At 33.1% G+C, this 26829-nt stretch overlaps 2 protein-coding genes across 2 annotated transcripts in view; both read right to left on the bottom strand.

Moving 5' to 3' along the window:
- Positions 1–1366: 1366 nt before the first annotated feature.
- Positions 1367–13694, bottom strand: LOC117119120 (toll-like receptor 13). Its single transcript, XM_033263933.1, has 2 exons — positions 12563–13694; positions 1367–6150 (listed from the first exon to the last, which is right to left on the bottom strand). Exons 1-2 carry the CDS (start codon positions 13567–13569, stop codon positions 5607–5609), a joined length of 1551 nt encoding a protein of 516 aa, XP_033119824.1. The 5' UTR covers positions 13570–13694; the 3' UTR covers positions 1367–5606.
- Positions 13695–17264: 3570 nt separating this feature from the next.
- The window catches only part of LOC117119119 (probable phospholipid-transporting ATPase IF), a gene marked incomplete in the record, with an annotated part of 62403 nt that continues 52838 nt past the window's right edge, over positions 17265–26829 (bottom strand). The window contains 2 exon segments of the mRNA XM_033263932.1: positions 17265–19279; positions 25750–25831. Coding sequence (XP_033119823.1) covers positions 19267–19279; positions 25750–25831 — 95 coding nt within the window.

Here is a 26829-nt window from a genome sequence, read left to right as displayed (position 1 = left end):
ACATCTGTTATCCTCTGGAGTCATTCTAAAATCAATGGAGCCAGAACAAAAACATATCTCCCTGAAAACTACAGTCTAATGTGATTAGTCTCTCTTTTTCAAATTAAATTTAGATGGTTTTTTTTTTTCACTTACGGTACTTAATTTGTAAATATCATGAATTCCCTTCCTTTTTTCATATTAATTGCTCTTTTTATGTCTCGTAATATTCAATGTTTTTCAATAATCTATTTTTCGTATATTTAATAATTAGGTAATTACGCTTGTACATTTTAATGACATTTTAGTTATTATGTGTGTTTTCTTCATATTTTGTGTTTTTAATGTGTTATTTTATGATTAGTAAATAACATGCAATTTAGTTAGTTACTGTGAAATAAGAATATCAATAAATTATGAAAAAATTGAGCAACGGCGCAAGTTTATTCAAGGAACCTTTCTGCTAAACCTCGCCCCTTTGATACTGCTGCAAGGCGCCTCAAAAGGACATTGTAAAAACAGACGCATTCCTGGCCTGTTCTGATTTATCAGTTGTGTTTCATTGACGGATCGTCAGTAATATGAAAATAACGCACACCAAGGGATATGACAATACTTTCTTACCAAAACAACTTCAGGTTTCAAAATGACCGCGGCAAAGTTTCGAAAATTCCGGGTTACGAAATTTCAACATCCCGAGTATACTATGATCAGGTACATATTCCGGTAGCGTTGTCGTGGGTGTGTTGACTAGTCGATGGCTCTATGATATTAGCAAAGAGTATAGAATAGAACTGCAAGAAAACCGACGACTCTCGGGGGTTTCGTTGGAGTGCAATTCCTATCTCAAAAAACATACTACCGCAAACTAGAGTGCCTCCTCGTAAAAAAGGTGTTCGTAAAAGGGCGGCCCATATATCCAGTGTATCCAGTGGCGTATCCAACGGGGGGGGGGCGCCCCCCCCCCCATTCGAAAAATTCGAAGCAAAAAAATTTAGGCTAGGCTTATGCTTATGCTTATGCTGTCACGGTTAACCATATATACACAATTAGGGCAGTCGGACTGCTTGCAGTTCTATACTCTTTGGTATCATTGAATGAATATGTGCTTTGTCTTATTAGTCGTTAAGAAGCTTCATTTCTTTTTATAGAGTAAATAATCCTAGAGTAGAAGACATCATACATAAAAATTAAATAATGTAACTTAATTAATGTTTAGAAATTTACAATTTAATCTCAAACTGTGCAATTTAACACAAAAGGAGAAGGTAAATATAGTTCATGATGTGATCACAAATTAATACATTGTTTATATATTAATTTCAAAGGTCCTTAATCTGGCTCGTAATGCATTTAATAATTATTATTTGTAAAGCAATAAAATTGATTCATCTCTTAAAGTTTTGTCCAGATTTTCTTTCACAGAACCAGTTGTCTACCCATATATAGTCATAATATGCCTATATATGGTTATGATGTGATGTCATTATGACCATATTTAGGCATGTCACATGTTTTTGTTAAATAAAATTTGATAGTCTGGAGAGCCGCGGCTTTATATCATTTTAAAAGAACAGTGCAATATTATTTTATAGTTGTTTTATTGTTGAGAGTAACATATATATGTGTTTATTAGATTGACATAGTTATTATTCATAATATTTTTTAGACGAAAGAAATACTTAAAATAATTTTACGTTTTCTTGAATATCTTTAATGAATCGTGAGAAGATAGATTTTTTGAGTATTGATCGAAATAATTAGGCCTATTTGAAGATCGTGTATTCAGCAAAACATATATTTTATTATTTATTATGCATTGACGACGAACATAATATTACTGACATATAACTATTGACTAAATCCAAAATTAATGTACGCATAATATTACAGCATTGACAACATTTCAGATGGTGTGTGTTGACACCAGATCACTTAGTAGTAGTTTTTAGTCTGCCGCCCTCTATACACGTCAACCGAATTAATGGAGTAATATTCCATACCTTTCTCACAAAAATACATCTTTAACAAAAACAAAATTATTTAACAATAAAAAGCATTACGAGACTGCTCTGTATATCAAACAACCAATAGACAATGTAATAAATGAAACCAAATATATTTAATTAATACATTATTTACATTTATACGCTTTAAATAATTGTTATTAACAATATTAATATATTATTATAATCAATAGTAAACATTATATAGTCGTGGATGAATTCAAATATAAAAAAATTCTGATACCATCATAATCGTCATCAAAGTCGACACACATGTTTTTAATAGTCCTATAATAGTCATAAGCCTACATCATGACAAGTCTCATTTTCTATATAATGATCCACATATTAATATGTCTAATTATTGAATGAAGAATTTACTTTCAACTGTATTTAAACAAATAATATAAATTTACATTTTTGCCTTCTTTCGTTATCTTTAAGAAACTATTATGAAACTTCATATTTCTTGTTATATTAATAAGATTGTTTATAGTAGTTGTTAAACCGATTTTTTTAGTGTCTTACAGAACTTGATCAGTGAGAAAAAAAACCAAACAAACAAAAAAAAACCTTAATTGATTGAAAGTATTCCATTCTAAATTTAATAAGTTCCTCGGTATTCTAAATAACTATATATAGAGGTTGTTTTTGATGCGCGTATTCCAGGCTCTTTTCTGGCTATGACAGACGTAAAAGGCTTTTGGTTGTAAAGTTTGCTTGACACTCCGGAAAAGTCCATTACAACTTCAGAATGCTAGGTAATAAGAGGAAAAAGAAATTCAAATTTCCTGCTTGTAATGTTTCTATCAAATCAAATGACGATCTCCACGTACCCAGAAAAGAATACAAAACTCATGTCTATGATATACGTTCTTATTCAAGCGTGAGAATAATGATGTTTAGATTTCCGACATAATCGTAAACATTAGTTGTCCGCCTTAAAACGTTTAAAAGTCATTAAACTATTGAACAACATTTAAAGTATAATTAATCTAAATTATCATATATTTTTTACACCTTCCAGAAAGAACTCAACAATAAAACTCTTGTTGTTTCAAGTGTGCATTCAAAGATCTGTGCACAATCTCGCCACGTAAAACCATGGTCTGTATTTTAAGTAGCGTTATTACTCAGCATTTTACACTTATATTAGATGGAAATTGCAATCAACCTGAAGTGAAATTGAATTTGTAAATCTATAAATTTCAGACATTCAATACGACAAAATATTTGTGTAGGCCTATATGAATCTTTACATTCTACATAAATGTTTAAGCTAAAACAAAAAATAATGGAAGAAATAGTATAGAATGGAGGGATTCTACTTTCATTATGCTGTTATATGGAGGGCCTTTTAAGCATAAACTTTGAAAAACAGTAATTGTGTCTCCTTAAAATAGTTTTTGATATTATTGAAACAATTGATCCCATCGAAACTAGAATCAGTTTTTAAGTGTGCATGTAACTTCCTGGTAAAAACCTAATTGATTGACCCAAAAGGCTCGTTCTATAATAGTATCGTAATAATAATAACAAATTTCAGACTTTCGATACGACAAAATATTTGTGTAGGCCTATATGAATTTTGTAGGCCTATATAAATCTGTTCTCTGTTTTTACCTCATCTTTATTTATATTTTGTTTTGTAGTATTGTTACGGTTCATTCCACAATTTTTTAGCATGCGAAACATTTAACTTTTTACTCCCCTATACTAATGATTGCCTGCGTGCAATAAGATAACTGACGATGGTAGTAGACTGCCGAAACATGTCTTGTTGGGGGCCGTTAAAGGTCATACAATACTGGATAAATATAGGCTTTGCATATGATGAAGATACGATCTGTTGTGTTGTTTTTGAAAATAATAATAATAATAATAATAATAATAATAATAATAATAATAATAGGCCTGATATCAATAATATGAGTAAATTTAAGTATAAGCAAAGAGTATACAGAACTGCAAATAATCCGACTCTCGTGGTTTCGTTTGAATTTTTTTTAACCTTCCATTGCGTGCATACAAACAGTGGCGTAACGATGGGGCCGAGGTATTTTTGAAACTTGGGGCCCTTTTTGGGTCCCGGTCACCAATTCCATCATGGGATTTTAGATGTGCATTGGTATTCTAAATGTTTTTAACGACGAATAAATAATATAATAGGGATCCAGAAAATTGAGGCCAGAGATTGACTTTCACAGTTGAGTCTATACCACCTCAGACCCACCATGGTTGGGGCTGAGGTAAGAGATTTATGAATATGGCAGCTTTAGGTGGCCGGAAATGGCACTTCACAGACATAAAATTGTGAATATAATTTTCTTTTTATCTCCAGTTAAAAAATATTTTGACAAATTTAGTGGGGCCCCGGCAGCTCTCCCCTCCCCACCCAACTCACTCTTTATTCTGCCACTGGATATAATATGATATGTCCTAGAGTCGATTTCAGACACACATATGCTGTTGCCCGCGCCCTTGTGGGGCTGAGATAAGAAAATGTATTACTATGGCACGTCTAGATGGCCGGGAAATGGCACTTACAAGGACTTAAAATTCTGAATATAATCTTCTCTTTATCTCCATTTTTAATTTATTTTTTGACAAATTTGGTGGGGTCCTGAGCCGAGAGGGGGCCCCATCGGACCCCTCACTTTAATCGTTATAATATGATATATGCCCTATAGTCGATTTCAGACACATTATGGTGTTATTTATCAGCAACAAAGTCCTTTATGGTCAGGGTGCCAGATTGAGGAACCTATGGATAGGGCCCATTCGGGGTCCCTAGAATTCGGGGCCCTGTGGACCGCCGCATGAACGCACATAGGCGTTAGGCCACTGCATACAAAATCAGGGTAGTCGGACCTATTGCAATGCTATACTCTTTGTTGTAAGTATGATTAAATCTGCAGTCAATAAATAATAGGCCTAATAATAGTAATGCTCGACTTATAGAGCGCATATTGTGAAGGCTAATGTCGGGAACTCACTGCACCCGATTTTTACAGAATCCAATAAATAAGCTTTTTTAAATCCCTAAATTGTCGGAGAAAGAAAGGACGAGGGCTTCGCCCTTTAGACCTTTATTTGGGGGTTCTAGGCAGCCTTGGTCCCGCCCACTTGTGCTATCGTTGCAAAAATCGACCTTCTGTCGGGAACAACCTCACCGTTGGAGACATCGGCCCCGTCAAAAAATCCTGGCGCCAGGACTGATTAATTATAATATCAAATAATTATAATGTAATTAATAACAATACAATAAGCAATATTTTACCATGAAAGTTCTAATGTACGGTAAAACTTGGTGATCGCAGTGCAAATATCAGTTGCACTCAAATCGAATTTCATTTGACTTCTCAATGCAATATAAAAAACACGAGCAACAATCACAAGACAAATAAGACAAAATCATATTGCTAAAAGATAATTATAGATTACCTTTTTAGTTCATAGGGATAAAAACGAACACATTTTCGAACAAAACAACAACATTTACCATGTATAAAACACAAGAAAATAATCAACACAAGAACCGAAACATACAATTTGATTTAAAAATTAAGGTGTAAAAATTGATTGCAGTGTTAAACTCAGATTCAGCGATTAGAAACTTGACTACAGTGTATACCGTGACCCTCTATTACACGGTATGTTTGGTGACTGTAGCGCCATGCCCAGCTTCACCCAGAACACCTTTTTCCCTTCTTCGCACGAAGGCCATTTGATACATCTTTTCGAGACCATCTCCTTTTTTAAAAGGACCGACATACTCTCTGGTGAGACATCAGACAACTGGATAACAATCATGACGTCTTCTTGATTCTCCAGCATTCGCAATTTGGCCATCTCTAATTCGAAGTGGCACCATTCGCTTCTGGCGTAGTTGTCTGTAACGACCACGACCACTTTGCGGCTGTGCTTTATAGCATTTGTGATATTATTTACGACATTATCACCGACAACGAAATCACGATAGTCTAAGCAAAGTCTAAAATTGTACGGATTGCTCTCAAGTGTTGGGTGGAGAACTTTGAGAACCCAATCGAGGTCGTTGCTCTCGTACGAAATGAATGCATCGTATTTTAAATTAGTGCGATCGACAACTTCATTCTTTATACGTTCGTACTGTTTCCGGCGCAGACGCAACTGATTCCAGTACCTGTTTAAAGATAAAGTTAATAATAATAATAATAATAATAATAATAATAATAATAATAATAATAATAATAATAATAATAATAATAATATTATTATTATTAACAACAGCAATAGTAATATTAATAGTAGTAGTGCTTATCTAGTGGTAGTAGAACTAATAATGATACCGATAATTAAAATAAAAATAACAAAAACAACAACAGCAATAATAATAATAATAATAATAATAATAATAATAATTATATAATAATAACAATAATAATAATAATAATAATAATAATAAGAGCAATAGTAATATTAATAGTAGTAGTGCATATCTAGTAGTAGTAGAACTAATACTGTTATTGATAATTAAAATAAAAATAACAATGACAACAACCACAGCAGCAATAATAATAATAATAATAATAATAATAATAATAATAATAATAATAATAATAATAATAAGAGCACTCAGTGGAGAGCCCACTGCAAAGCCCTTTCTATAAAATAAACCTCAAAAAAAAGAAAAAAAAAGAGCATGCCCCCGGACTCCCAAGGACAGTGTTGTCTCGATCGGCCCCACTTTCGGTCCCCCTTTTGGACATCTCTGGATTCACCCCTGTCTCAAGTTGACCCCCATATTTGGATCGTGACCATCGCTTGATAATTTCTTCCTTGTAACTTGGTTAAGCTTTCACGAAAGTTTCATTCATATCAGTTGATTAGTTTTGAGATATCGTGTCTAGGACGTTTGCTCACATGGTCCTCACATCCACATCCTACTACAGACAGTCCCCAACATTTAATAATTTCTTCATTTGGTTATACTAACACTCCCTGCTGTTTTCAATTATGTCTGTTTAGTAGTTTTTGAGATATTTTGCACAAAAAAACACACGAAAACACCAAAATGTTACACTCCCCCACCCCCCATCCCACACACACGCACACACATACTTACACGACTGAAAACATATATCTCCTGGCGGAGATAGTAATAATAATTTATTTATTTTTATTTATTTATTTTATTTATTTATTCACCAAAGCAACAGCGGACACAAATCCGCCACTTACAGTATGGTTAACAAAGGACGAGACGACAGAAACAGAAACACAAACAAAATTAATTTTAACTAATCACGCCTAAAACGCTACGACGGAAAATGTGCAGATTGGAGTTAAATAAATCTAAAGATGGATAGTCCTGAACTAACTTGTTATACGAGGAACTTAATCTACTAATAAACCCGTTTTTTAAAATATTGACTCTACTTAAATGAACGTAAAGAACATAATAATAATAATAATAATAATAATAATAATAATAATAATAATAATAATAATAATAATAATAATAATTTCTAGAGAGAACCTTTACAAAATTGGCTGACGTAATTATTTGATGAGCATTTCAATCAATTAAGCTTAGGCTGGTACACACACACTACCTGAATATGCCGGTCCACACATCTATACTAGAATGTGGGAGTGAAAGCCTATTGTAAATTTGATGTCGAAGAAATTGCAAATATCTTCTTTTAGCTGGATACGTGTGGCAAACATGATTATAGCAACTTCTATAGCCAGTTTGTCATTATATTCTTTTGATACTCATATAGCAAAGTCTTTCAAACCATGGGTCGCAACCCAAATTTAGGCAGGCAATATTTCCCAGTGGGTCACAAAATGGGTATGGACAAACTGCTAGTCAGCGTGGCATACGATTCATGCAAGCCATCCCTCGTGATCAAGTCAACTGCAATTCTTGCGAGGCAGGACGAAGTATAGCTGCAGTATTGTAAGTGCGAGGCACCTAAAACACATTACAAATCCGTAAAAATGACAAAGACAATATTTAATATAAATTATGATTTCCATATGACCTTCTCATTGAGTAATACTAAAATTAAACCATTTCCTTCAACCAAAAAGTGACTTAATTCAATCCGGCCCGATCATATCCATGGCAGAGTCTAATATTGGAGTCGCGACGAGGCCTCACCAACCTCGAAACCAAGACGAACAGTAGAGGGTGACTGACAAAAAAGGGTTAAATTTTTAATAGACGAATCGTACCCACCTGCGTGTTTAATCCCATTATAACAGGCCTATATTGTTCTTAGACTAATCAGTGGATGATTCAAGGGTGGCCCAGTCGGCACGGGACCCCCTAAATTTTTCAAAATTGTAAAAAAATTAGAGAGAAAAAAGGAAAATTATTTTCAAATTTTAATTCTGAGAGTGTCATTTCCGGCCATCTACCGGGTGCCACAAGAGGGCCGTAGCCACGAGAATTGAAGTGGTCAGGTTGCGAGTGAAGCGCGAGCACTGGTGATTGGGGCTAGGGGGTCGGCAAGTGCTACAGGTCGGGGTTCAGGGGCCATTAAACCATTAAGCTGTAATATTATTGTAAACCATTAAATTTTAATATTATTAACATTAAGCAATTAAACTGTAACATTATCAGTGGCGTAGAAAAGTATTTTTCATTGGGGGGGGGATGATTGACGTGTTAGTCAGCGGTGGGAGAGGGGGAAGATTGCCCCCAAATTTCCTGCGCTTCGCGCTCATTTCTTGTTAAAATGGTCCAATTTCCTCTAAAAATTGCACATTTTAGGGAGTTTATTAATTCCGACGAAATTAGAATTAAAAACACCGGGGGACAAGGGGAAATATCCATCTTTGGAAAATCTCAATTAAACTGTAACATTATCAGTGGCGTAGAAAAGTATTTTTCATTGGGGGGGGGGATGATTGACGTGTTAGTCAGCGGTGGGAGAGGGGGCAGATTGCCCCCAAATTTCCTGCGCTTCGCGCTCATTTCTTGTTAAAATGGTCCATCCTCTGAAAGTGTCTAAAATTCTCAAATTCTTCGCGCGCATTTCTTGTTACGGTAGGCCAATTTCCTCTATAGATTGCACATTTTAGGGAGTTTTCATCAATTCCGAGGAAATTAGAATTAAATACACGAAAATGTTTTGCGCGCTTTTTAGGGTTTTTTTTTAGGTTAAGTTATTTAAACACATAATAGTCCCAAACTCAAGAAAGAAAAATTTAAGATAGATCGTTTCAACCTAGAAGAAGGGCCTCAATGTGTATTTATGGTGAAAGATATGTTTGTAATAAATAAAACCATGATGAAAATGCTTATATTTAGTTTCAAACACACGTGTGTGGCCTATATTATAAATTAGATAAGCCCTATGTCGTATTGTTTTCTATATGGGGAGTGGGGTGCGGTGGGTATGATAAATTACTAACCAGGAAAATAAATACCCCCTGGCCCAAGACCTGTTACGCGCCTTATATTAGAGCCAATGTGTGCCCTTGTGCGGACACTGGATGTGCCCCCCTCTGAAGCTGAAAACCTTGTTTTTGCAAAATAAATTGATGCAATTTGCTATTTGAGGCCTAATCAATAAATTCCTCATCAACCGATAAACCTTAAACATTCTTGGAATGGACATAAGATTACTGATGTCGTACACACCTTTCAGTGTGAAAATGTGGCTTGCTTTGTAAGTACATCTAACATCAAAGGAAAGAAGAGCTTATATTGGTACCAGATAAAATAATTTTGTTATAAACATTAATACATTATGCTAATTTTCATCTTTGTAAGCGCATAAGACATTAAAAATTATTTCTGGGACAGTCTTTTGAAGTGTGTAAAGCTCCATTTTATCCCATACATAGTAAAATATTGGGGGGGGGGATGATACAATGGACCATCCCCCCTTTTCAAATATTGGGGGATATATCCCCATCCCCCTGGGATCTACGTCTATGAACATTATTAACTAAGACCAATCAAACATAAACATGTACATATCAAAATTATTATGTTTAATCTTTCCTCGTCGGTGCTTGCATAAAACGTGATTTGGATCTAACATGTGTATTATGATATTGATAAACAATCGAAATTTCTGTACAATATTATGCCAAATATTTACAGAGTGGACTTCCTTATGTTGTGCTCATATTAGACTGTAATATTATTATTATTAGAAAACGCAATTTAACAAACAACATAAAACATATACATATCAAAGTTATTAGGTTAAAGTTCTCATGTCGGTGCATGCATAAAACGTAATTTCCTAAAATTTGGATATCTCTGAGAAAGACAGACATAATTCTCTATACTATATATACTCATTTTTGATTTAAGGACATGTATATGTTTATTGAGATATGCAAAGTTTAGACGTTTAAAGGAGAGGGCTTCTTTCTGTTGTGGTCATATTAGACTGTAGGCCTAATATCATTAAAACCATTCAACAAAAAACTTAAAACTTTCTGCTTCGGTGCATGAATATAACGTAATTTTTGGATAAATGAGATACATTTGAGAATGTACTGAATATAAAATCTTAAATATCTTACATTTTAATCAGCAATCTATCAGAAATACGTGGATTGGTTATACTGTAAAGCCTTCAGAACCCCTCCAATACTAAAACTGGGATCCAACAGGCAGTGAATATTCCATTTTGATTTAGTGTAGATGTTTTTCACATATTTTTATTTTATTTGCATTCTTTTTATTTTGTATGATTCATATGGTTTATTTTCCACAGACAGATAAATAATTGCCTAACTGATATTTTATGGGTTTCATATTACTTTCTATACAAAACAAATATCATAAATCATCTATTGTCCGACTGTGTGCATTGAACATTTGACGACGACAATGTCTCCAAATTCCCAACCCTAACTTAGGCTCCGGGCTTCCCTTGACACTTCACATCAAAGGGCCTGTTAATTAACCTTGCACAGCTTCCTCCTCCTCCTCATTGTCATCTTCTTCATCATCATAATTATTAATTGTCTATAGCAAAGTAGGGAAAAACTATAAATTCAGAGTGTATTCAATAACGAACGTCTCATAATGCACGAAGTGTATTTCAAAGCATCTAGAAAACAAAAACTTTTCGAAGGAGAAGCCGAAGACTCCCCCCACCCTATATCTAAAATCTGTCTTCCAGAGACAAAACGAGCTAGCTCTTTTCTCATGACCCCACCCACCATGAGAACCCATCTGTGCGATAGCCAGGGTAAACTCTGGATCCGCACTTGACCCGTATTTAAGAGGAGTGTTTAAAAAAGGTATATTTACAGTAGATTTATTTAAAGAAAATAATGTTGCATACTAGAACTATCAGGAATAAATATACCGATAAAGGCATGTTTTGTTTGTCTTGGCTTGGTAAGTTAGTGAAGTGAATAGGCCTATAATGTTCTCGGCAAGTGTATGGAATCTTTAGTCTGATTTTCTGCAAAAGCATGTGTAGTAATTGACCTACTTGATTTGGATAAAAGGTAGCCCACTATGCACTAAATTTCAACTGAAGAAAAAATGCATCCTAGTTAATAATAAACTAATAATAATGTAAGCTATCATTAACGGTTCCTGAGTTATGTCAAAGAGAGAGTAGGTTGAGTCTAAACATACAGGTGGATTTTAGCCCTTTTTTCCTATTCAAAACCTAATTAATTAACTTGTGGGCTGTCAAAAAGTGGTCAGGTTGAAACCTGACCAACAGTACCGGTGGCTACGGCCCTGCATAATAGTATATTTTCTCACCTCAGCCCCAACCACGGTGGGGCTGAGCTGGTAAAGGCCCTCCATCTGTCAAAGTCCCTCTCTGGGCCCCCTCTATTTCAAATACCTAGATCCCTACTACTTATTGTGAGATTAATGAGTAAGTAATAAATGAATAGAATATAACCACAGCTTGTCAATACAGACTCTCTAAAAATGTGCCACACTATAGCTCCATCATCCTCTCCCATCATTTCACCACACCCTGAATGCATTGATTGTTAATCATACCTTTGTTTTTATATTATTTGGCATTACAATCAGATAATTTAGTGACCTTTATATATAATACAATAATTATAATATACCGCATTTTATTCGAATAAGCACCCCGGGGCGTTTATTGTTCAGATTGTTGTTGAGGAGCCAGCGTTTACTGGTAGATGTAGTCTACTATGCATAATTAACGTTCAGAAGTGTTTTTGCTTATTAATCCCTAATTAGCAGTTAATTTAATTCCACTAGGGTAAAACACTGATAATTAATTCAATGTTGAAAATGATGTTGTTTCCATTTCATCCGTTCATAGTTACTTAGAGAGTCATAAATGTAGCTTAAAATGTGAGAGGTTCCCGGTTCATTATCCGGAGAGCCCGTTACACATTTCTATCTTTAAGAAATAAAGAAGTCAATCAGCAGTGAAAAAGCAGTCAATCAGGCAAAAAAGCAGTGAAAAAAGCAGTCAATAAGTTAAAAAGCACACAATTCCCAGAGCTCCTCATTGGAGCTAAAATCTCACACTCAACTCCATCAGTGCCATTTCTGGCTATCCTAGCGATGCCATACCTATAAAAAGGGGGATAACTTAAGGTCATACCTTATATTCCAGCGGAAAGCGTACAAAAATCCCAAAACAGTAACAACCAGAAAAAGAAGGAAACATGTTGTTACAATAACAACCTTTAAATCACAATGTTTTAACTTTGAAGCAACATTTTTAATCTTGGTGTTACTCTCGTTACATGTTGCGTTTTCAACCCACAGGAATGTGACATTTCCTGGATTATTAATCCACCTGGCAAACCATAAAATCTCACAATCACAGTTATAGGGATTCACTCCAACCGATAGTTTGGTGAGATTCGATAAAGTTTGTAATTCCGAAGTCGTCAAAATAGTTTGTATCTGGTTGTCGTGAAACCAAAGCACCTCGACGGAATTAGAATTTTGGAACATATTTTTAGGAAGCCGCTGAATTTTATTCCTTTGAATGTAAACTTGTTGGAGATACGAAAAGTTTCGAAAAAGGCTATCGGGTATACTTACTATGTTGTTACCCTCTAAATGCACTTCTTTTAATTGCCAACAACCTTTAAATGCGTCAGCATATATGGTGTCTACATTGCCACCTACGAATGAAATAACCCTTAACGAGTTTAGCGTATGGAACCAAAGATCTCTAATATGCTGTAACTCTTGATTATATCCCAAATATAGCTCCTGGAGATCACTCAGCCCTACAAATGCATCCTGCTCTATCCCTTGTAAAGAGTTATAGATCAAATTTATTTTTTGAACGTTTGGCGTCTCGTTGAAACTGTTATTTCCCAGAAATTGGATAGTATTATAGTGAAGATCGAAAAAAGTTATATTATACAAGATTTCATGAAACACTGGCATATTGTTCAGGTTGCACTTAGTACAGTTTATCGTGTTTGTGCTAAACTTGCATTTCAAAATGTGGTCCGAGACTCGTGTGTAAGCCTGGCCTTTACGCATTACACCGCCACCTAAATCCTGGCTCTGAACAAACACAACTGCAACAACAATAATTCCCAGGTACATACTGAAGAGGCAACACAAATTAGGAGAGACGTTCTTCATGTCGATTTTGCAGTCAATGAGAGCAAGCGCAATGCCTTCTGATGCAGTATCCCCAAATTCTGCAGTCACAAGGAACTGTTCAAAGAAATGATATGGTTCAACGACAGCACGAATAACAAAGTGCTTCTCACATGATCGAACGAGATACTATTCTATAAAACTGTTGTTAGCAGAATATGTAAAAAAAAATGAAACAGGAAGTCAGTATTCAAAATGACCATTTTACTTCCTTGTACATTGTATTGATTGTTGTTTTAGTTGGTCTTCTTGTTACTAATGCTGTTTATTGTTTTTTAGGTAGTCTTCTTGTTTTTAATTGTATATAGCCCTGGTTCTTAGTATGCGGTCCGCAGCCAAATTTGGCCCTCAAGCAAGTTAATTTGTTCGTTTGCAAAAACAAAATAATAATAATAATCAAAAAATATTTACAACATAGCTAAAGTTCAGTGAATACATTATATGCAACCTCTGGATAATTTGTATGGGGATGGTTTGAAAATAAGCAAAATGATATAGGCCATAAATAGAAAGGCACCAAAATAGATCATTGGGTGTTTCCCGTGGTCCTAACTTCTATGTGTAATTCAAACAAGAAAAAAAAAACAAAAAAAAACAAACAAAAAAAAAAAAAAAAAAAAAAAAAAAAAAAAAAAAAAAAAAAAAAAAAAAAAAAGAAAAGAAAAGAAAAGAAAAAAAGCTCCCAAGATTGGGTATTTATATTAGCTCAGCTAAATTTGAAATAGCAGCTCAGAGGAAGCAAAACTTTATCATAGTCTACATGTTAAAATTTTAATGATTGCAGAGTCCGGATGCATGATTTGAGACGCATGGAAGAAGCCCACTGTCAAATCACAGAGGTAAACACAACTAACTTTCGGTTATATTGAAATACGTCTAATGGGTTTTATCGTCAATAACATTTGTACATAATTTTACATGGTAATACAAAGTTGGTGAACTAATGAATAATTCTCATAAAAGTACATTTCGATTGTCCTACAAATAATACAGGACTCTCTGTGCCGCCAGGTTCTGTCTCTGTTTTTTGTTCTGATCAATGTGCTTCGTCAGTAGCCTTTTCAAGTCACACAGTATTAGCACAGTAATGTATATATACTCCTATATATATGTATATATATACTCACATACATATATAAGATGTGTATAAGAGACAGATATATGTGTGTGTGTGTGCGTGTGTGTGCTTTGTTATGTTCACTGTGATTCGTTAATAACATTATTTACTTTACAGGGATAACAAGTTGGTGTACCAGAAGACAGTACTCATAAAATTAAACTTCGCTAGTCCTACATGTGCAATGAGTACATGCAGAAAACCTTTTGCATGTCAAAAAAAAAAAAAAAATAGTACTGTTTTATGCAGCCTTCTTGCATGTTGTATATTGTACTTTGCAGGACAATTAAAAACAACGTTACTATCTCGTCTGTATATGTTATCCTGCCTAAATATGTTAAAAAAAATAATGAAATAGATTAACGTAGCAGACGTGAATTTTAAATGAATGTATCAATGCCCTGTCTGTAATTTTCGTCGATATTTAAGATTTCCAGGAGCCAATAAATTAGTAAAAATGAAGCACTGTATTAAAACCGACGGAAATGAGACGCTGGGAAGGATCGTAAGTATCTAATCATCATACGAAGCTACTAAGATATTTGGTTAAGATGCTGGAATGGAGTTTGCAAAACGCATGTCAAGAAAATAAATGCAAATATATGAAAAACTATAATTTATTCAAAATATATTTAAATGTCTTCTAGAGTGGTACATACTATATTCGACGAAGTGCTTAATGTTGATGTTAAATGAATTATATCTTTAATAAACCACTTTTTCCCCCGAAACATTTTACAATACAGTAATGTGCTTTATCCCAAAATAGTGCAAAATTTGTTTTTTCCGCCTTGTGTAGGTTTTACATTTCACGATATTTTAATTTTATGAAATTCAGTTATAGCTTTAATAAAATATATTATTTTAAAGGCCTATACTAAAATATAAAAATACTATATAATATTTTTATATTCAAATATATAAAATATATTTTGTATATCATATGTATATACAAATATAATATAGTTTTAATATAATAGACATTAAATTAATGATTTTTTTTTCTCTTGTGGGGTAACCCACCACCATTACTCAGTATCATTTTCATTTATGTACAAACAATGATTTTTTTTGATGAAGATACAGATGAAGATGGTCAGTAATACTATATACTGTACAGTATTTGAAAGGAAAGCCCTTGGAAGGCATAAAAAGACACGGATATGAACATACAGAAGCATGCGGTCAGGACGAGTGACCCGAGATTACACAGGACTTATGTACTTATAGCATCTGTGTCAAATTACGATTAATATTAAAACCAAATTATTTTCCAGAACATGCAAGGCCCACAGTCACCCCCCACCCTCCCTCGCAACTCAGAATTTTAGGGCCGGAAGAAGTCTTGTTCAGGGTCCTAGGGCATTTTGTCACCCAATTGCAGTAGAGTTTGCTGTAGCCTAATATTTAACATAATAAAAATAATGAGGCATAGTCATGTCTTCAAAGATACCTTATTATTCCATCTTGATTTATTGCATCATAGCGTTACAAACATTTACATGATATCAATAAAAGCAATTATAAAACGTATTTCAGACACTGCTACATAATAATTGCAGCTTGATTTGTTAACTTTTGTAATAAAAACTAAAGACCAAACAAGTGAAACGTTATTTACATATTAGTGGTTAATATTTCGACACAATGTCTCTATCAGCAAGCTTAAAAAGAACCGTATTTCAGGAATTCTTTGTCCTTTCATCATATACTTAAGTATACCTCAATAACATTCATTTTTTATGTAAATTATGTCTTCAGTATTGTTATCTTGTTGCTTCAAAAGCGTAATATGAAAGCGTACAACTTTGATTGGTGTTCCGTGTGTGTATATGTATACAGTATATATATATATATATATATAAAATGCAAAAACAATGAAAAAACGGTGTAAAATCATTGAAAGTTGACTTGCGGAACACAAATTTATTAAGCTATAACAAAATCAAACGGATATTTTGATAGCTCCTGCTATCTTCATCAACGTTAAAGTGAGAAAACTTGGGAGATCTTACACATACATAAAGAATAATAAACCAATCAGAATCAAGTTATCAATACAATTAGTTGATTGGACCACAAAATATAAGTTCAGTGACAAGTTAATGGGTGAATTAATTACAATTATACCATGATAAGATGTCGGTTAAGTAAGCGATAGTTTATTGGTGGTGCCATTGAACCAGCTTGATGTTTTCATTGTTTTTTCATTTTATTTTACTTGGAGCATACATGCAAACCAACTCTTCAATATCTGTCTCTTATACACATCTAGATGTGTATAAGAGACAGACCGTATTAGTAATCCTACATATTATGTGTTTGTAATTATCAATAAAGCTGTAGTGGTTGCGTGTTAAAATCGGTCACTAAAAATACACCTTCAAGTAGAATTCTATTGACGTTGAAAACTAGTGAAACGTCCTGAAACGAGTTATAGTGTAAAAATAAATCACTCGAATTGTTAAGAAGCCACAAACAGGTATCATGAGTTCAACTAAGGACTTTTCTAGAGAAGCGAAGATTTATTCAGTTTCAGAACGGATGAATTTCAATATACCAATACTTTTTATACATACACACATACATACGTACGTATATGTATAATTTTGATATGAAAAATACAAAGCTTGTCCAGCTTACATGTACCTTCATGGACTTTGAGAGAACAGAAATGTCAAAACTAACGTAAAAACTACTACGAACCTTTCCAGAGTGTCAATCAAACTTAACAACTGACCAATCAGAACACGGCCAGGAATACATGCGTGTCTCACAAACACACGTGTTGTCCCACATACGCACATGTTAACGTACATTTACGCTAATTTTTGTTGGACCACAGCAACAGCATCCAAGGGGGCGGGGCTTTACGGAAAGGTCCATAATACACAAACTTGCGATAACTAATATTGACACTATATTATAAACAAGTGTAAGTGTAACAGTCAACTTTAGAACTAAAAACACTATAAAGAATTTAGAAATTTAATGGTCACAATGAAATAATCTAACAAAATATTTCAAAATATATGTAAATCAATCATACTATATTTCTATTAATACAAAAATAATTTCATCTCCATTACCTCTATCTATTAGTATGAATTCTAGCTTGTGGTATTAAGTACAATACAAATTATTTATGTTTTTTGTAATCGCATTAAATTGCATTTCTTTATTAATTTGTACCTTTATTTATATTTATATTATATATTTATTTTATATCACTGTCCTACTCATATGTGACATTCCCTTTCACAAAGCAAACATTAACACAAGATGGTCTAAATCTTATTTATATAAGTCTCATTAAGAGTGGAGATGTTTTGGTCGTGAGAAAAAAGAATCCTGTAAAAGTGACAGGAATTGAACACAGGATTCTGGGATTGGAAAACAAGCATCTTAACCACCAAGCTACTCAAATTAATGCACCCTATAAATCTAATCCTACTATAGTCCTAATATTTATGTCTCAGTTTTAGACTGCTGCCAAGAAAAATATTTATTATTTATGTCTATAAAGCACAATAAATGAAATAGTATCAAATTCTTTGTGTTATTAGTGTAGCCCTATTTTGCAGTTTCACCTAGAAGAGTCTGAGGCTCATTTTCAACCAATGGCTAACCAACAATTGTACCGTAATTTGTTTGTAGAAATATTTTGTAGATTTGTAAAAGAATAAATAATTCTATGAATCAGAAGATGGGCATCATTTATATACAGTAAAATCTTACACTAAAGAAATATAACAAAACTAATCTACCAATGATTTTGAGTGTTAAATATTATGGTTAATTAAATATACTTTTTAAAATATGTCTGCAATTTATCTTTTAATCATAATTTCAAAAATATAATCTTTTGTTCTTATAATAAATTAAACATTTTCACTATTACTACCTCTCAGATTTGGTGATAGCATTATTAGAATTTCTCTTTACAAAATTTTTATGGTTTTTACTTCATAAATTATAAGTTGTGGAATAATAAGCAACCAAACAAACAATTAGAATTTAAACATGATTTACTAGGATCCCTAAACCCCAAGTTGGGAAAGCAGCCAATCATTTCGTCAGAGGACACTGCTTTGAAAGAGAATTTTTACAGTATGAGAGTGGCATTTTCGGGGACTTAGTGGTACATACAGAATTAATAAAATTTGCTCCAATCATGAGGAGACTGAAGTAGATGTGGTCTCCTTGTTCCCCTGACGTGACCTTTCCATTGAAACTTTGGCCATCCTGTCGAGGACATTGTACCCCTCGCTGGTGCAGCCACTGTTTGAAACTAAAACTTCCTTCAGCATCACAAATGCTCTATTCTCTACCCCCTTATTTACCCCCTTCTTCTTTACTTGGCCATGCAAGTTGAGGGCATCTTGAGACAATACTGTTAGAATTATTGAGAGTTTGGTCACACTGGCATCATAGCACCGTCAGATACACTTGCTTGCATTCGTTGTCTGAATCTTTATATTTAAGCATGTATGAGGTACCAATATTAAGATTCTCCTCTGAAACTGTTTCCCCGTTTACTTTCAATTCTTTCTTTTTTTCTCTTAACTCATGTAACTGTAAGAAAGGAAAGTAAAACCATTAAAGAAATTATTATGCCTATAATACAGTACAGTTTAAAAAAAATCCATGAAAAATGCAAAACAAAAAACCCTACTAAACAGGTTAGACAGTTTAGAATAGTGTGACACAATACAAATGTTAAACTCTAAATTATTTGGAAAGTGGAGAAAGCTAGTTTTTTTTAATCACTGAAATCTGAAATAAACAGATTTAAAATGAAATGAATGCAAACGCCTTGAAGAAAGTAATATTACAATAAAAACAGATGAAGCATAAGAAATAGATAACATAAAATAGAAAAACTAAATCAACAAAACTATTTAATATAATTGTCCCTGACAGAAAGCAATGGATTCGCAGGGTTGAGAACACTGCTGCTGAACACGCATATCTGTAGATGGGTGATGATATAATCGGAAAAAACAAGATTTATTGGTATCTATAAGTGTTGTATAACAAAAACGATATGGGAAAATACCATAGCGAAGCAAAAGCATTTACAGAAGCAGTTTAACACTTGTAAAAGCTGTGAAGATATAAAAAACATCATAAGAAAATGAAATACTTAAGCTGGGCACACATTGCAATATTATTAAAATAAAGCTAAAGTTTAAAAAATAAAACATTATTAAACAGTGTTAAAAAAATTCAAATATTGACATCAAAATATGTTACTTTTACATGTTTTGTAGGTTGCTAATTACACATGGGATTTATCTTACTTCTTTAAATTTGACTGCATTATTACATTACACTGAAAGTCGGTTTGGTGCAGGGATTTCCATTCAGCTTCATGGGCGGAGTTTGAGCCACTCACTGATCATTGTCGACTATGATTCAATGCCCCATCTTGCACTGTTGGCGGGCTGTGACATGGCCCACACTATGTTTTCAGCCCAGGTCCGTGTATTGCATTACTTATAAATAAAATAAATATTGTGGCCACATCTCATTATACATCTCTAGGGATGTGTTATTTGTTTGGTAGGTATCATCTGGCAATCATTAACATAATGTTCTCTAACAATTTCATTCGACATTTTCGGGCAATTCATTGTAAATGGCAAATTACTATGCACGATTTCATATTACTTTAAAGCCAATACATATTATTCTCCAAAGATGTGTTTAGTTATCATCATTAATATAATCTTTACAGGGACATAGGCTCGTTTTGGCCTGGGCAGGGCGGGGACGGAAGGGTTCAAAAATTAAGGATGTGGAACAAATCCCTATTACAATGAAATCTTAATGGTCATTTTTAGTATTTTAACCCATTCAGTGGAACTATTTATCCGCCCCATGTCTGCTCTCATGTATTACTGTACATTAGTACGCATGTGTGGACACAGACATTGTTTAAGACAAACACACGAGCGTTCACCATTTTAAATGGAAGCTCAAGCAATTCCTTAAAGCCACAGATTTACAAAAATATTGATGATAACATAAACATAAAGAAATGCCGACATGTAATATGACATCTCTAAACTCTAATTACTAAGACTATATCACTTCATTTACATTCATTACTAAGATTATATCACTTTGTTAATTGTACATAATTGGAAAGTACAAATGAAACGTAATGTATTTACTGTTTATATCAACACAACTCTCATTTTCTTATAATCCATTGAACTTTCCAAATAACTCCAAAGTATGGCACTTAACATATTACAACCATCACTATACACTTATAATGTAAGACTAATGGAGTTATATGGCTAGGCAACAGGGTTACATTAAAAATGACATCAATATTCTGTTTTTAATAAAAATTACCATGAAGTTTGGGTTATCAAATATGAAAGCTTTGAAAAGAAAATAAGAAACAATCATAAATCAAGAATTCATGTCAAAAATTTCAGTACTAAAATATTAACAAAATTAAGCATTTAAAATTAAATACCTCACAAGCTAAAGGTTATGATGCATTGATAATTGGTAAAAATTATGTTAACACAGCAATAATGATAATGTCATTACACTTTTGCTGCTACATCTACTATACTTGCTGCTTCTTTTATCTGATGTAGGTGTTATCAATTGCTGCTACGAATGTACCAAAGGGCAAACCTTTGCTTATGTTCATCAATAGAAAATGTGCGTGTTTTACAAGTAAATACGTACATCTTCTGTAGTGATAATTGCCGCTTTTTTGTCTTGCAACAGTTATTTTGCACAAATTTTCAATATTGTAAGTTAATATAAAAATAATGCGACAAAACATTAAGAAGCAAAAAAAAAATCCCTTAGACAAGAACTTGAATATGTCATTTTAGGCATTATTTTCGATTAAAAGTGATGCTTCTTATTTACCTGTGAGGTATTTTGAAGTATGTGTGTATACATGTAGCATACTAGGATTGAACAATTACTACACTGATTATGCCAAAGTAGCACATTGATGTACAGTAGATGATTCTTAGAAGACAGTATATGAAGTTATGGTGAAGTAGTTTTGAGTCTTGATAGGGATTATATCCAGGGCTTACACAAGTAGACTGCTACTTTGACCTTACTTATGGTAACTAATACCATAGAAATACTAATACTATTGCTATCCCTACTCTGCTGTCTACAATTACCACCTACCATAGGCTGAAAATTGCATGGGTGACCATAAAAACACCTATTGTACTTTAGCCTTTGAACAGTGGTGCCGATATTTCCACTTCTAGAAGTGACTTCTGTAAAGCCTGCCTACAAAACCGATGTGGTTAATCTAAAGTGGAAAATGATCTATGAAATGTGGTGATGCGAAAACCAAACTGGAAACACACACGACACAGAACTGAGATGTGACTGTGAGGATGCAACACAGGCAACAACAGATAAGGTCCTTCAAATTAGATTTTTTCTTACCTATCCATGTTGCACCACTTCCGCCGGCAGTATCCGGCTTTAAGTATTTTAGAGGAGTATGTTCAGAATCAGATATGGTAGGTGAGTTCAAAGAGGTAGGCCTAACATAGTTGTTGGTGGGATTTTCGCCAATCAGCTGAAATAAAGGCTAATATTACTAAGTAGGTGCCTTGAGTGAAGTGAAAAATTTTAAAAGACATTGGTATGGTTTTTTTGTCTACAAGTAAATAAATAAATAAAATGATTGAAATATAGAAAAATAACATACTTGTCATTTGTCCACACGAAAAAAAAAAATCAAATTATATTCATTTAATTTGAAAATAGTATATTACAAAACTAATTGTGCATGTAATGTTGAAATAATCTTATCTTGCTTCTGTTGTACAATAAAGTTGAATTGTACGTATTTTATGTTGACATTGGGAAAAAGAATAATTAGAGAATTGGAGTTTGTTTTCTTTCTTTAGCATACTTTATTTAAGTGATGAAAATGAAAGTAAAAATAAAAGATAGAGATACAAATGTCAAACATCAAGTACATAAATATATGTACAATATTGTTGCAAAAGGATGAAACTGAAAGTTCAAATTTAAAATAAGTAAGAATATTGGTTTTGAAGTTTATGTTTACCAAGCCGCAAGCATTCTTTAAAATATTAAACATCTGAAAAATTCCCTTTAAATTAATATGAAACCTGCTATAAAAAATTGTGAAAAGAATTATTTAGAGAACAATTGTTCCAACTGGTCAGCTCCATTTAATAAAATTCCATTGAAGTTTTAGGCCTGATGTAAGTATGATCTTAACACAACCCACTCTTTCTTAAGTAACTTAAGACCTAAGCCGGCATACAGCAAAACTAGTATGGTACCAAAGGAGGATGGCTGTGACGGAGATGATGATAAAAATGGTGATGATGACGATGACGAAAACCATGATGATGACAATGAAACTGATGATAATGATGATAACAATGTTGATGATGATGATAATGTTGAAATAAGCCTATCCTTCTTCTGTTGTAAAATAAAATTGAACTGTACGAATTTTATTTTGACAGGGTAAAAAGTCCAATTAGAGAATAGGAGTTTGCTTTCTTGCTTACCATACTTTATTGAAGTATTAAGAATGAAAGTCAAAATAACAGATAAACATAGAGATAGATATATATATATATATATGTCAAGTACAGTATATATAAATATATGTAAAATATTGTTGAAAGTTCAGATTAAAAAAAAAGAACATGTAGTTTTGAAGTGTATGTTTAGCAATATTCAAGCATGCTTCAAAATATCAAACAAATGAAATATTTCCTTCAGATTCAAACAAAACCATCTGTCCAATCCTATAAACAGAATTTGCTAGAGGATAAGTACTTGTTCTTACTGGTGAGCTCTGTTTGATCAAATTCCCTTGTAGCCTGATCTAAGTCAATAATCTTGATATAACCCACTCCTTCTTTAAAGTAACTTAAGACCCAAGACTGCATGCATTCACAAAATGTAGCATCGAGACAACGAAAGTAGTAATAGTATCTTAACTAAAATCCAGACCAAAGAGCGGAAGATGGGGAAAAAAATGTGTATTTCAGGAGTATTAGAATAAAATATTTATTTAGCCTTATGCTTTCGTATGACTATGATGATTATTAAGAATATCATTGAATAATATGATATGGATCTGGAAATGTGATGTTCATTTTTCATGATGATGGTTATGGTGATAAGGATAAGGAGGATAGTGGTGATAATGATGAACATGGAGATGATAATGATGATGTCGATGATGTCAACGACGATGATAATGAAGATGACAATGACACTGATAATGACACTGATTAATCAATGATGATAATGGTGTTGACTGATGGTCAAAAAGATTGTGTAGATAATGATAATGAGGATCAAAATATGGACAGTGAAGATTACGAGAATGATGATAATGAAGAGGAGAGAGAAGATGATTATTTTTATGCTGAAGAAGTTGCATAATTCTTGCATAGGCCATATCGCTATAACCTCTATGCACTTTCTAGTTAAAGAAAAAAAAAGGAAAAATATGGTTATGTATATAAAACTTCATACATTATTGGATTCTAAGATTTTAGACATAATGTAATCTAGACTGTTAAAAATCTGCATTGGCTATAGGCAATGGCAGAGAACATTTTACATTCTGCTTTAGGTACATCCTGGAAAGGACCTAATGATCCATAATTGCAGGGTAACACAGGCTGTATGGACGAGTACACCAGGGTAACCCCTCATTGTCTCAAAATATGTGCTGTGTTTTTTAAAGTATACATGAGCCAATTTTGTAAACTGGGCCTACAGTTTACAGTCCTTATTCCAGAAGACTTGTTCCACCACAAGAACCATAGGCTAGAGTGCCACTAGAACCAGCGCCGATATTATGGCTGTACATTGCCGTGGCCCTGCCTTAACTGCTTGGCTATTCGACTAATTATTGATAAAGTTAATTTACATTCTCTAACATTAATATGTTAAGTTGAAAGAAAATAACTGGTTACTAGTACAGTAGTAGGTGCTGCAACAACATATAAATAGTTTTAGACATTTTTGTTAGCAAACTATGCCATCGCAGAACAACAGTTTGAGTTTATAACACTACAAGTTGAATACACTGAAAGCATTAAAAAAATGATTAGTCAAGTGTAAAATAAGCAGTTGTACAGCAATACATGACAATTAGCGGGGCCAGTATTGCTGTCAATATGTTAAGGCAAAAGGCAAATTCATAATTTTTACCCAAATTTTGTAATTATTTTTCCCTTTTTTAGTATACATTATACCAAGCACAAAAGAATGCAGAAGTGCAGAATTGGGCCTACGGACGCACACATACGCACAACTTTTATTTTTTAAAAACACAATTAAAACTGCACAATGGAAAACATTACATATACGTACAATGCCCAGGTAAGAGAAGAAAAAGAATAACTAGAGATGGATAAGATTAGATAAGGTAAGGGTTAGCAATTAAATGGTGGCATATATTCTTACTGTAGATAAGTGATAGGATGTTGTTTAATTCAGTATTAAACATCTTATTTTTACATTTTAGAACTGACATGGAGAGAAAGCATAACAGGAAGCAGCATAACAATGTTGTCTATTATTCGTCAATGGAGAATACTCTACATTCTGCAAATAATTTACATAGATAAAATGCAATTTGCTATTAAGCCCCACTCCCTTGGATATTATTGTGAAGGTCCCACAGTGTAAACACATAGGCAAACATGTGCCTTTGTGGGACAACACGTGTATTTGTAAGACATGCATATTCCTGGCCGTGTTCTGATTGGTTAGTTGGTAAATTTGATTGATATGCCAGAAAGGTACATTGACTACGTTTAAACTGATAAATTAAAAAGCAGTATTGTTTTACAAATGTACATTTCCATTCATTTTAATATAGTAAAAAAAAAACAAACAAAAATGAATGGTGACACCAACTGTTACATACAGTACACTATACTTCTTGGATTTCATTGAAGAATTTAAAGTACTACATTGTTTGCTGCCCTCTATAGTTCATAATTCCATGTCTACTTTTGTTTTCTTACCTCTGCGGTTCATTATGGGAAAATGTATGTAACTCAAAGCCATTATGAAGATGATCAGCAGGGAAGCTTACATTTTCAGTGCCTGTTTAAAATGAATTAGATGTAGCGATACAACACATTGTATACGTTAAACTTTGTTTCACAAAGCAAAAAAAAAAATAAATAAATAAATAAAAGAAAAAAAAAACAACCAAAAAACATTTTGCACAGACCAATCAATCAGCCATACATATACATAATTTAATGGTTGCGATAAACAAATAAAAAGAGGGTTTTGAATAAAGTTTATTCTTTTTTTATTATTTTGTTTCCATTTTAATAAGGATAATTGATATAAGAAGACTATTTGGGAAACTTATGTTTATTTATAATTAAATCTCTATGAGGCTTGAGGAATTGAGCTTTTTTAAGTTAACATAAAACTGCAGATCATAGCATATCTTCAACTAGATTAGTTGATAAGATGTGAGACCAAAAACACTGTTTTAAGAGTAATTTACTGTAACTGAATAATATTCAAGGTAAAAGTTTAGTTTTTTACCTTAATGTTGAACCATGAAATGTAGATAACAATTCATGAGTTTATTCAACATTAAGGTAAAAATTACTTGAGGGTATAACCTGCAAAAATTTTGCTTGGCGAGTCTTTTATACATTGTTCAGGAAACCTGATCATTTATAGAGAGCGGGGGAAAAATAAAAATACAATTTATTTTTTATTTCATTTAACAAAATGGTTTGACCAGAAGCATAGAGACAAAGGAGAAATGAAAACGAAATTTTACAAAAAAAAAAAAAAATTCAAATATGCGAGTGAAGTTGAAACTATTGTTTGAGAATCCATCAGAAATTTGTATAAAGAATGTGATGGTTGCACTTGGTTGGAATGTTTGCGATACAAGGTATTGAAAAAGTCTTGCCTTTAAAATCGAATAGAAAAATTGATTCATCAATTACTTTGAATGATTTGAAATATGCTACTTTAATCGCAGCTTTGCTTTTTTTCTTATGAATGAATGGATATGATATATTTCAAAGACTGATTATTTAATATTTTTTGACCAACAGAAGGGGAAGATT

The sequence above is a fragment of the Anneissia japonica genome, unplaced genomic scaffold, assembly GCF_011630105.1.
Source record: "Anneissia japonica isolate Jap-2015-1 unplaced genomic scaffold, ASM1163010v1 scaffold1792_len1028045_cov167, whole genome shotgun sequence".
NCBI lineage: Eukaryota > Metazoa > Echinodermata > Crinoidea > Comatulida > Comatulidae > Anneissia > Anneissia japonica.
This window is presented reverse-complemented; position numbering and strand designations above follow the sequence as displayed.